The sequence below is a fragment of the Impatiens glandulifera genome, chromosome 5, assembly GCF_907164915.1.
Source record: "Impatiens glandulifera chromosome 5, dImpGla2.1, whole genome shotgun sequence".
Lineage (NCBI taxonomy): Eukaryota > Viridiplantae > Streptophyta > Magnoliopsida > Ericales > Balsaminaceae > Impatiens > Impatiens glandulifera.
Genome location: NC_061866.1, coordinates 46,771,285 through 46,783,987, shown reverse-complemented (window position 1 = coordinate 46,783,987; position 12,703 = coordinate 46,771,285). Strand labels below are relative to the sequence as shown.

General features: G+C 35.8%; 4 protein-coding genes across 4 annotated transcripts; all 4 read right to left on the bottom strand.

The window, feature by feature from the left end:
- Positions 1 to 219: 219 nt before the first annotated feature.
- On the bottom strand, positions 220 to 1,497 carry LOC124939525 (glycine-rich cell wall structural protein 1-like). The gene has a single exon (XM_047479991.1). The coding sequence runs from the start codon at positions 1,495 to 1,497 to the stop codon at positions 220 to 222; it is 1,278 nt and encodes a 425-aa protein (XP_047335947.1).
- Positions 1,498 to 6,528: 5,031 nt separating this feature from the next.
- LOC124939977 (putative germin-like protein 2-3) lies at positions 6,529 to 7,298 on the bottom strand. The gene is made up of 2 exons (XM_047480446.1): positions 7,181 to 7,298; positions 6,529 to 7,064 (listed from the first exon to the last, which is right to left on the bottom strand). Exons 1-2 carry the CDS (start codon positions 7,296 to 7,298, stop codon positions 6,529 to 6,531), a joined length of 654 nt encoding a protein of 217 aa, XP_047336402.1.
- Positions 7,299 to 9,144: 1,846 nt separating this feature from the next.
- On the bottom strand, positions 9,145 to 9,875 carry LOC124939991 (putative germin-like protein 2-1). Its single transcript, XM_047480462.1, has 2 exons — positions 9,758 to 9,875; positions 9,145 to 9,680 (listed from the first exon to the last, which is right to left on the bottom strand). Exons 1-2 carry the CDS (start codon positions 9,873 to 9,875, stop codon positions 9,145 to 9,147), a joined length of 654 nt encoding a protein of 217 aa, XP_047336418.1.
- Positions 9,876 to 11,395: 1,520 nt separating this feature from the next.
- Positions 11,396 to 12,142, bottom strand: LOC124939975 (putative germin-like protein 2-2). The gene is made up of 2 exons (XM_047480444.1): positions 12,025 to 12,142; positions 11,396 to 11,931 (listed from the first exon to the last, which is right to left on the bottom strand). The coding sequence occupies exons 1-2, from the start codon at positions 12,140 to 12,142 to the stop codon at positions 11,396 to 11,398; spliced, it is 654 nt and encodes a 217-aa protein (XP_047336400.1).
- Between the last annotated feature and the right edge of the window lie 561 nt (positions 12,143 to 12,703).

The following is a 12,703-nucleotide window of genomic DNA, read 5'->3' as shown; positions in this document are numbered from 1 at the left end:
CAGATTTGAAAACATGAAAGAAAAGAGTGATCAATATTCTAATCATAATCATAGCATTCTTGCATGGCCATTTTTCTTCATTAATTCAAGTGGAAAATAAATATCATAATTTAAACCACATTACACAATATATAGATAAAGCAAATTATTACCAGCTTAATTTAAGTGCTGATCATAATTATAACAATGATAGAAGAGGAGATGCTAGTTTTTTTTGTTTTATCTTCCTCCTCCACCAGCACCACCACCGGCGCCTCCTCCAGCTCCACCGCCAACTCCAACCCCAACGCCAATCCCAATGCCTACCCCAACTCCACCACCTCCCCCAATTCCATGTCCACCTCCAAGACCACCGCCACCACCTCCCCCAATTCCATGTCCACCTCCAAGACCACCACCACCACCAACACCCCCACCTGCACCAAATCCTCCACCATGACCTGATCCACCACCAAGACCTCCTCCACCACCACTTCCTCCTCCACCACCAGCACCAATTCCTCCACCAGCTCCACCTCCAACGCCACCACCGGCACCAAAGCCTCCACCGTGGCCTGATCCTCCTCCAATACCACCTCCACCACCACTACCTCCTCCACCACCACCACCAATTCCTCCACCCGCACCACCACCACCACCTACACCTCCCCCAGCTCCAAAACCACCACCATGGCCTGACCCACCACCAGTTCCACCACCGCCACCACCTCCAAATCCACCTCCTCCACCTACACCTCCTCCAGTTCCTGCACCACCGCCTACACCTCCACCAGCTCCAAACCCACCACCATGTCCTGATCCACCGCCTACACCACCACCACCACCTCCTCCAGCACCACCTCCTCCACCCAAACCTCCTCCAGCACCACCTCCTACACCTCCACCAGCTCCAAACCCACCACCATGTCCTGACCCTCCACCAACACCACCACCACCACCTCCTCCTCCTCCAAGTCCACCGCCTCCACCCAAACCTCCTCCAGCACCACCTCCTACACCCCCACCAGCTCCAAACCCACCACCATGTCCTGACCCTCCGCCAACACCACCACCACCTCCCCCTCCAAGTCCACCACCTCCGCCAACACCTCCTCCAGCTCCTCCACCACCCCCAACACCTCCACCAGCACCAAAGCCACCACCCTTACCTCCACCAACACCTCCTCCTCCACCGCCGCCAAATCCACCACCTCCACCAACACCTCCTCCAGCGCCACCACCTACTCCACCACCAGCACCAAATCCACCTCCATGTCCAGCGCCACCTCCAATGCCACCACCTCCACCACCACCGAACCCTCCTCCTCCTCCAATACCACCGCCAAGTCCTCGGCCACCAGGTCCGCGGCCTCCCAGTCCACCACGCCTACCTCCAAACCTGTCCCTACCCCACCCCTCCGTTTGAACCTTGCCATCCGCAAGAGCAATTGTGCTCAAGTGGAGAGCAACACTAAAGCAGAGAAAGAAGAAGCAAACCCATCTACTTGTTATCTCCATATTTGGTGGAATGGAAGATTTGTTTATGACAATTAGTAGCTCACATATGCTCTATTGGGCTACGAGCAGTCTCTTTATATAAGCATTGCCTGCCAACTTTTCTTGATGATCCACAACCAATAACAATGTAAATCAAGTCTAAACGCGTATGGACCGTTGAGAGGTTGGGAGGAACATTAACTCATGAGAGAGAGTGAAAGAAAGATAGGGTAAAAGTGGACTTTAGAGACTATCATCAGTTCCATCATTTATTGCAATGAAAGCAGCTAGATTTGGACTCCCATCATCTGGGTCAACCACCGACGCCGGTCCGATTATGGTTACCTTAATCATTTGGGAGTTTAATTTTTAATAAATAATAAGGAAAACATTTATTGTTATTTTGAAAAAGAAAAAGAAAAAGAAAAAAAGAGAGTTAATTATCACATGACCTATAATCTAGATGATCAAGTGGGTTTTTCTTAAAGCATAAAGTTAATTTTTTTATTTTTATAATTAACCTTTATACCGATCAAGCAAGATTACGTTGTTTTATATATATAAAAAAATAAAGATGTCAATTAGGATTAGAATCAATCCCTCAAAATATATCAGTTAATATTATGATAATTAATGTTTTTTTTTAAGATATATTAATTTGATCTTTAGGTATAATTTTAACAATTTTTTTGAATATTATATTAGTGTTCTTATACTTGATTTTGTATTAAAATTAGCTAGTTTAGAACTCATATAATTAGCTAGTTTAAGTTGAAAAATATCTTATTTGATAGAACATAGGTTTCATGTTCAATTTATGAAGGTAGGTAGTCGGACTTAAAAACATATCCAATATAAATTATTAGATATTTTTATTTTTTTAGTAACTTAAATACTTGTATATATAAATGCATCTCACAATATGTTTTGAATTTTGTTTTTCTAGTTTTTTTGTTCCTAAACACAAACCAACGTTTTAGTTCTAACTATATAAAAACCATTAAGTAGTTATGTTTTGGGAAATGATATAGGGAACGAATTGGGGGAACGAAATGGGGAGCGAAGCCACCTGGCATGCCACGGAGGAAAGAGAAAAAAATTATATCTCCTCTTTAGCAAACCCTCAGATCATTTCCCGCTCATCAAACAAAACCCTCCTTATTCTTCTTCTTCCATTTTCTTCACTCTCGGCACGCTGTTTATCATCTTCTCCTTCCATTCTTTAGATTCGTCTTCATCCGCGCCGTCTAGCTTCTTCTCCTTACATTCTTTAGATTCGTCTTCATCCGCGCCGTCTAGATTCTTCTCCTTACATTCTTTAGATTCGTCTTCATCCTCGTCGTTTAACTTTTTACTGTTCTTGCGTCTTCATCCTCGTCGTCCTTCCGTTCTTTAGTTTCGTCTTCATCCTCGTCGTCTTCTCCTTGCGTTTTGTTTAGATTCGTCTTCGTCACTGTCCGATTAGCTTCTTCTTCTAATGGTATATCTTCTCTGCCATCATAGCTTACTTTTTTCTTTGTTTTTATTGTTCTTCTGTTTGTTTTTTGGATTCACGTTTTTCTGTTGTTATGTGATTGTTATGTGTAGAAACCAATATGTAGCTAGAACCTGTATAAAATTGTTAATATTTTTGTTATTTTCAAGAACCTGTATAAAACTGTTAATATTTTTGTTGGCTTGTGTTGTCCTCTGTTTTGTTCTATGTTGTCTCGTGTCTTAAACTATGATGTCCCGTGTCTTAAACTATGTTGTCCCGTGTAAATATTGAAGTTGCTCTAAAGGTTAATATTCTGATGTCATTTGTGTTATTGTAATATGTTGTTCTGTGTTTTAAACTATATTTTTTTCGTTTTAATGCGTTTTATCCAATATGTCTTCCTGCATTTTATTAAATATGTTGTCATGTATTACTGTAATATGTTGTTCATGTGTTGTCATGTATTCTTTGTGCTGATTTCTCTTTTTTGTCTTATGTAGCCCTATGGATGAACCATCATCACCATGTACCGAAGACAAAATTCTCAATGTTGGGATGTCATTCATTTCTGAAAATAACCTACCAACAATTGGGGACATAAATACGTTCTAGAAATAGCGTTAGTGTCAAAAATTATAACGGTTCTAGAAACCAATACTATGTTGTTATGTTGTCCCATATTCATAACGGTGTTGTCCTGTGTCTTATACTATGTTGTCCTGTATTTTGTACTATGTTGTCCTGTGTTTATTATTATGTTGTCCTGAGTACATAAATGTTATATTTCTACAACATATACTGCTACTTTGAAATGAAATGTTTCTTATTTTGAAATGAAATGATATACTGCAAAATATGTCCAGAATCATCATGTATGTATTCATTCACCATTTAACTACTACTTTTAATCATAATAATAATAAAACTGAATTCCGGTAGGACTCTTGCTGCCTCTGTCCGTGCCTGGCTCAAGAGCACAATAACGACAACAACTAGGATCATCAGCTTTGACAAACCATTCTTAAGAGATCAGCTAACAATACTATTCAATTATAAATATAAACCATTACATTGAATTGAATTAACCATTCTTAGATAATATAATAATAGTTTTGGATTGAAGAGAAAGATGGTGATCAGCTAACAATACTATTCAAAAAGTAAATGTTTTAATTATACTAACATAAAACCATTACATTACTGTTTTGGATAATTTGGTTTTGTACAACTTTCTGGTCTTGTATTTTAAGTTCATCCGATAAATGTTAGAATCGGATTGTAGAATCCTCGATAGGTATTGGATTCGTAGACAATGAATATTCTTGCTCGCATTTGCTCGGGTTATGCCACAAGTCCACTTAGGATCTCCCTTGTATGTCTCCATGTGCAACATACAGAATACTCCACAATCCTTATAGTTCCCTGCGTCTTGCCAGGTCATTTTCAATAGCCTCGCAACGCATTTCAAGAGTGTGTCAAAAATGCTCAACTTCATATCCGCAACAAAGTTCAAAAACTTGCATCCAATAGTCTTCAATACTGCGTACTTTGAACCCATATCTATACCCTTCGGGAGTGGCCTATTGTCAATGATATCCATTGTGTTCGACTTCGTATTGTAAACGACCAAATAAAAATGAGAATCATAACCTATGAGTAGAAAAATCTGCATCCAAATATCACAGCACAATAAAGTTAACATAGTATAGTGACAACACACCGTAACAACATAGGACAACATAGTTTAATAAGACAAGGGACAATAAAGTGTAAGACACTGTACAACACAGTACAAAACGCAGTACAATAGCGTATTAAACACAAGACAAAAGACTTACAAGTTCAGACCTTTCAAGGTCTCCAAGCATTAATCCAAACTCCGTCAGTTCCTTTAGTAATACAGTATTATAGTCCTTTTGTGACAAATTTGTTGCACCCTGTTGAAGAACTTTTATGTTAGACAAGAAAAAAAGTATTATATAAAGACTTAATGTTCCTGTGTAGTACTCACACTATGAATGGTTGAGAAAAAAACTCGGCTTCGAGGTGCTCCTGGCTTTGTAGTGTGTTTGACGCAAATATTCATTTCATGAGCCCAGACATCGATTATCCCTGCATTCAACCAACTATTTTTCTGAATTGTCTTTAAGGTGCCGCGTTTGAGAGTAGTCATAATGCTGAAGTATAAAATCTCCTCTTGATCTGTCTTTTCTGCGAATACCAGGTTCGCGTATACCTTGTCCCTAACTCTCAAGTGTGGTAACTAAAAAACACATGACAACATAACTAAAAACACATGACAACATAACTAAAAACACATGACAACATAGTCTAACACACAGGACAACATAGTCTAACACACAGGACAACATAGTCTAACACACAAGACAACACAATATTAACAATTTAAGCTTAATATTTATCAACTGTCTTTCTTCCTGACTTATTTCATAACAGCTGCTTTAATCATAACTCTATTATCTTCTCCATTTCCTAATACCACTCACCTAAATTTCAAAGATTTAATCATATACCTCTACTTCATAAACAAAGAGTTAATCATTTCCTAATACATCTGCTTCATAAACAAAGAGTTAATCATTTCCCAAATACCTCTACTTCATAAACAAAGAGTTAATCATTTCTAATACCTCTGCTTCATAAAATGATATAGATATATCGACAGTTAATCGTATACCATAAAATAAAGAACTGATTCAATGAAGATTAAACAAGAGGAGACAGTTAACGCTGCAATAGATCCACAATGAACAGGGGACACAGTAAATGAAAATAGTGCAACAATGATAACTTACCTTTCATCTCTATCTGAAGTTAACACTGCATCTCTATCTGGCTTTTTCCTTTTACCTAAAGTGTTTTTGTTCTTCTCTGTCATTGTTTGAGCGGATTCCATTTGAGCGGATATTTAGGGTTAGAGTTTGAGCGGATACTTAGGCTAGGGTTTAAACGGATTTGAGAGTGGGTTTGAGCGGAAATGGTAGTGAGTTTAGCGGAGATAGAATGAAGATTGAAGAGAAGGTTGTTAATCAGAAATGAGAGTGATTTTAGCGGAGGAGATAGATTGAAGATTGATCAGAAATCGGAGTGAGATTTTGAAGAGATGGTTGTGTAGAGAATTTTGAGCGTTTTCAGATTGAAGAAAGAGAAAAGGTTGAGAGAAAATGAGAGGAGTTTGAATTGAGGGGTATTATCCTACGTGGAAAAAAAATAAAATTAATTAAAATTTGACCTACCTGGCATGCCAGGTGGCTTCGCTCCCCAATTCGTTCCCCCACATTCGCTTCTTGTATCATGCCTCTTATGTTTTACACTACCGTATATAATAATAGGCTTGTTTAATTAATTGTTTATCATTTGATCCATGATTAGAAATGGAAGTTAGGCACAAACAAAGAGGTAAAATTTCGTTAACATATTAAATTGAACAAATTTATAGATATAACTCAAACAATTGGATCCCACTTATAAATCACTACAAACAAATGAAGAGACATCACCCCATGCATACATACAACAATTGAATCAAACATGAAAATATAATTCCATAATATCTAAAATTTCCCCTGAATTTGATCGATTATGGTTTTATCCACCTGGAATGCCTTGGCTAGGACGTCATTACCAATTGAGGGATTGGAACCGAAGACTGTATTGGCAATGGGAATAACTCCCGGGTTTTGGCTGCTCAATCCAGCAATTGCAACCGCGTTTACATTCCCAACATTCTGTTGGAAATGAACAAGACCGATAGGAAAGACAAACACGTCGCCTTTGTAGAGGACTTTAGAGATGAAGCGGTTCTCAGGGTTGGATGTGACGAATCCAACGAGGAGAGAGCCTTCTAAGACGGTGAGGATCTCTGTAGCCCGGGGATGGGTGTGGGGAGGGTTGATGCCCCACGGGGCATAGTCGATGCGCACCAATGATATTCCGAGAGTGTTCAAACCAGGGAGTTGAGTTATGCCAACAGGTGTCACTTTTGAACCAACAGGACTCGAAGTGTTTCCAGGAATGTGAAGCCCACTGAAGAAGAAATCGCTTGCTTTCGCAAGCGATGGATCCTTGCAAGGCACACCGTTCACTCTAGCTGCAATTAGAGTAATTCGATATATCATTCAATACAATTTTTTCTATAACATCAGCTAAAAGTTTTTTAAGTCTTGAACCAAATCATGCATATTTTGCTTCACTAATGGAAAGTACCTGAGCTGGTAAGATCGGCGACACAAAAGTCTTGCAGTGGTTTGGGATCAGAGGCGACAACCACGTAGCCGCCGAATGTAAGAGCTAGAAAACACAACATGATGATTCCATTTGCCATTTTCAAGGTATTTTTTTTGTAGATGAAGGAAGAAGTTAATTATATATAGCTAGTTGCAGGAAACCAAGATTGATAGACTAGCCCTTATATACTGCATGCTGGATAGATGATGTTTGAAATGTTCAACTTTGAAAGATTAATTAATAATTTGAGGATTCATATAATTAATTCATTAAGCGGGCAGCCAGCCGGCTTGATCATGGCAATCGGCAGACATGAACATAGTATTTCATATTTAATTTCATTGCAGGCCGTCTTGCATGGTGTTTCAATGATCAGGATAACTTAGTCAAGTACGAACTGAGATTTAGATAATCCAACAAGATGCATGTTTACCAACGGTATAATGAGATGGCACGGTTACTATCTATCTTATATGAGTTGATTTTTTTTTTTAAAATGGTACATTATAATAAAATGTATGAGAAGCACAAGAACACAAACATCACTTTGACAAAAAAATAAATAAAAATTATCCCAAAAACATAAAATTAAAAATAAAAACATGAACACGTAGACAACTATCGATCTCGTAAATATTCAAGAAAAACTTAAATTTTTTAAACCAATTGCATGAGATTTTTGCTCATGAGGTTTCTTGTATCACATTTTTTTTCATTCTAATTTTATTTTTGAGTTGTTTCCGAACTTTTTTACTTTTTAAATTATCTATATATATATATATTAAAAAATGACGTGTTTACAAATATGTGATGAGAGAAAATAAAAAATAAAAATTCATCAAACATGAAAATAAGAAGAAAAAAAACATAATCACGTGGTCCGGTAAAATATAAGCATCACATGAGAGAAAAAAAAGTAAAAAAAAAAAAAAAACTACAATACAAAAAAATAAGAATATAAAAATAAGTGGTCCAAAAATTTTAGGGCTCATAGATATTTGAGGATAGCAATTAACACCTCACTGATTTTTCTAGCCAATTTTATGTTTGAATTGTTTATGGATTTTTTAAAATGATCTTATCTATATAAAAAATGATGAGATAAATCTGACAGGTGGTAAAATAAAAAATAGAACCTAAAAATTAAATGGAAATAAAAACAAAAACAAAAAATAAACACGTCTCTCAATAGATTACCGAGATTATAAACGTTCGGAAAAGATAATTAACTCCTGACTCTTCCAATTTTTTTTAATGAATTTAGAAAAGTGTCTAAATAATACTTATCCAAAATCTACTGCAATAATTGAGATCATTGAAAATAACTTATGATTATAATACTCTTAACTTCGTCATTTTTACAATTCACAATTTATTTGTAATTCGTGATTAAATAAATTAAGTTTTATCCTTTTAAAATTATATTAGTTTTCATGTTTTTTTTATATAATTTTGTCTGTTTTGTGTTTCTTTGTTGTTTGACAAATAATATTTTTGAAATTTATAAAACTCAAAAGCGTCAATAAATCCAAAAAATCAATGACTAATACGTCAGTGAAATACAAAAATAAAGCGTCGATAATATAATAAGAGCGTCGGTAAGATCCTCTACTTTTGGCACATAAAAAATATTTACCTGCGCTCTTTTAGGTCTCTCTAAAGTTACTGACTGCTTTTAAATGTGCTCCAGAAAACTGTAGTGGCGTTTACTGGCTTGGGAAAACCATATATATAACTTGTTTGGTTAATTGTTTGTTATATCATCATTATAAATGAAAGTTACACAAACAAAATAGTAAGTTTCATTGAAATAATTGAACATATTGATACATATAACTCAAACAATTTGGATCATTTAAACCATTAAATCTTAAAAAAAAAACGAAGAGACACAAGACATCACACAAACAATTGAATTATAAAGCATGAATTCATAATTATATTTAAAATTTCCCCTGGATTTGATCAATTATGGTTTTATCCACCTGAAATGCCTTGGCTAAGACGTCATTAGCAATTGAGGGATTGGAACCGAAGACTGTATTGCCAATGGGAATAACTCCCGGGTTTTGACTGCTCAATCCAGCAATTGCAACCGCGTTTACATTCCCAACATTCTGTTGGAAATGAACAAGCCCGATGGGAAAGACAAACACGTCGCCTTTGTAGAGGACCTTGGAGATGAGGCGGTTAACAGGGTTGGATGTGACAAATCCGACTAGGAGAGAGCCTTCTAAGACAGTGAGAATCTCTGTAGCCCGGGGATGGGTGTGAGGAGGATTGATTCCCCATGGGGCATAGTCGATGCGCACCAAAGAGATTCCGAGAGTGTTCAAACCCGGGAGTTGAGTTACACCAACAGGTGTCACTTTGGAACCGACGGGATTAGAAGTGTTTCCAGGAATATGAAGCCCGCTGAAGGAAAAATCACTTGCCTGAGCAAACAATGGATCCTTGCAAGGCACACCATTCACTCTGGCTGCAACCAAAAGATGACATAAAAGTTTAAGTCTTGAACCAAATCATGCTTTATTTTGCTTCACTAATGGAAAGTACCTGAGCTCGTAGGATCGGCGACACAAAAATCTTGCAGTGGTTTGGGATCAGAGGCGAAAACCACGTAGCCGCCGAATGTAAGAGCTAGAAAACACAACATGACGATTCCATTTGCCATTTTGAAGGTATTGTCTGGCAGATCAAGGATTAAGTAAGAAGTTAATTTTATATATAGCTAGAAGAAGGGTTTCCAATTATGAGGAAACCAAGATTGATAGGCTAGCCCTTATATACTGCTGGATAGATGTAGTTTGAAATGTTCAACTTTGAAAGATTAATTATTAATTTGAGGATTCATATAATTAATTCATTAAGCGGGCAGCCGGCTTGATCATGGCAATCGGCAGACATGAAACAGGGTATTTCATATTTTCATGCAGGCCGTCTTGGTGTATTAATGATCAAGATAACCTAGTTCAGTATGTTATCATAAACAATAATACATTTGTAATATAATATTATGTTAATATCATTACTGTAAGTCTATATCTCCATAAATTATACATAAATTAAGTAATTCTATATAACATTTAAACAATTTCTTTATATTTTAACATGGTATCAGAGTTAAGTTTTCGTTTTTGAATCCACCGAATCATAGTTAATCTTCTATAGAAGATGCATGTTTTTTTCAGTTGTGTAATGATATATATAATGACATGTTATTGTTCCTATTTTATGCGGTTCATTTTATATTTTTAAATATTACATGTAAAATGAAAAATAATGTAAATCATGCATGTAGACACAAGTTAGATGATATGAAAGAAAATAAAAATAAAATCAAAAAATCAAAAAATATGAAAATATGAAAATAAAAATTAAAACATAAACACTTCACCCAGAAGATTATCGAGCATATACCTACTAGAGAAAGGCAATTGGCACTTCATTTATTTTCTTAACCAATTGTATTACTGGTCATGAAGTTTTCTGGTTAACACTTATAATGAAAAATGATAAGAGATGTCTAAACATAACACAAATATGATTGAAGAGAAAATAAAAAAAAAATTAACAATACAACATATTATTGAATTTGTAGAACTTCGAAAAAGACTATTAGTTCTCGACTGATTCATCGACTTTTCCAAAATAATCTCATAAAATGTCATACTTTTAACTTCATTATTTACACCATTTATTTCTGATTTTTGCAATTAAATAAATTGAGTTTTATCCTTGTAAAATTATATTAGTTTTCATGTTTTTGTTATAATTTTGACTGCTTCGTGTTTCTTTGTTGTTTTGACAAATAATTATTTTGAAATTTATAAATACTCAAAATCATCACTAAATAAAATAATAAGGGACAAAAACGTCCGTCAAATACAAATAAAGCGTCGATAATATAATAAGTGTATCTTGCATCGCTGTATAAGCGTCGGTAAATCCTCTCCTATTGGAACATAAAAAATTGTTTTACCTGCGCTCTTTTAGGTTTCGCTAAAGTTTTACACTACCATATAATAGCTTGTTTTGTTAATTGTTAGTCATAAAGTTACACAAACACAATAGTAAGTTTCATTGAAAAAATTGATACATATAACTCAAACAATTTGGATTATACCAACCACTAAATCATTAAAACCAAACGAAGGGACACAAGACATCACCCAAAAAACAATTCAATTATATTTAAAACTTCCCCTGGATTTGATCGATTATGGCTTTATCCACTTGGAATGCCTTGGCTAGGACGTCGTTAGCAATAGAGGGATTGGAACCGAAGACTGTATTGCCAATGGTAATAACTCCCGGGTTTTGGCTGCTCAATCCAGCAATTGCAACCGCATTTACATTCCCAACATTCTGTTGGAAATGAACAAGCCCAATGGGAAAGACAAACACGTCACCTTTATAGAGAATCTTGGAGATGAGACGGTTATCAGGGTTGGAGGTGACGAATCCGACAAGGAGAGAGCCTTCTAAGACAGTGATAATCTCTGTAGCCCGGGGATGGGTGTGTGGAGGGTTGATGCCCCAAGGGGCATAGTCGATACGCACCAATGAGATTCCGAGAGTGTTTAGTCCAGGGAGTTGAGTTACGCCAACAGGTGTTACTTTTGAACCAACAGGATTAGAAGTGTTTCCTGGAATGTGAAGCCCACTAAATGCGAAATCAGTTGGCTGAGCGAGCAATGGATCCTTGCAAGGAACACCGTTCACTCTTGCTGCAGCCAATTAAATATCAAACAAAAGTGTAAGTGAAGTCTTAGACCAAATCATTTTCTAATTAATTTACTAACATAATGTGAAGTACTTACCTGAGCTGGTAAGGTCGGCGACACAAAAATCTTGAAGTGGTTTGGGATCAGAGGCGACAACCACGTAGGCGCGAAATGTAAGAGCTAGAAAACAAAACACGACGATTTCATTTGCCATTTTCAAGGTATTGTGTTGTAGATAAAGGAAGAAGTAAATTTATATATAGCAGATTATTTAATGAAAGGATTCCAATTATGATGATTTAGCCAAGTTTGATAAGCTATTCCTTATATACTGCTGGATGTGTGTGTATTAAGAAAGAGTTTGAATTGTTCAACTGGAAAATATTAATATATAATTTGAGGATTCATATAATTATTACTAATTAAATGGGCAGCCGGCTTCATAACGGTCGGCAGACATGAACAACCTTAACTAAAACAAAAGGTAAAAATTATGTCTTAGAGTATTAAAATGACAAACATGACTTAAACATTATTTTATTTCTACTCTAATAAATTTCATCATTTTATTCATTAAATAAAATTTTAAAATATTCTTTATTTCTTTAAAAAAAAATATTTCCTTTTAAATATTTTTAACAAAAAAATTAATTCATACATTATTTTATAATATTTTTACCGAAAAGGCCCTAACAAGAAATAATATAGAAAAATATGTATTCAAGTTGAATTCTTAATAAAAATATTCTAAGGTCATGAAAGAAAAATTATAAAT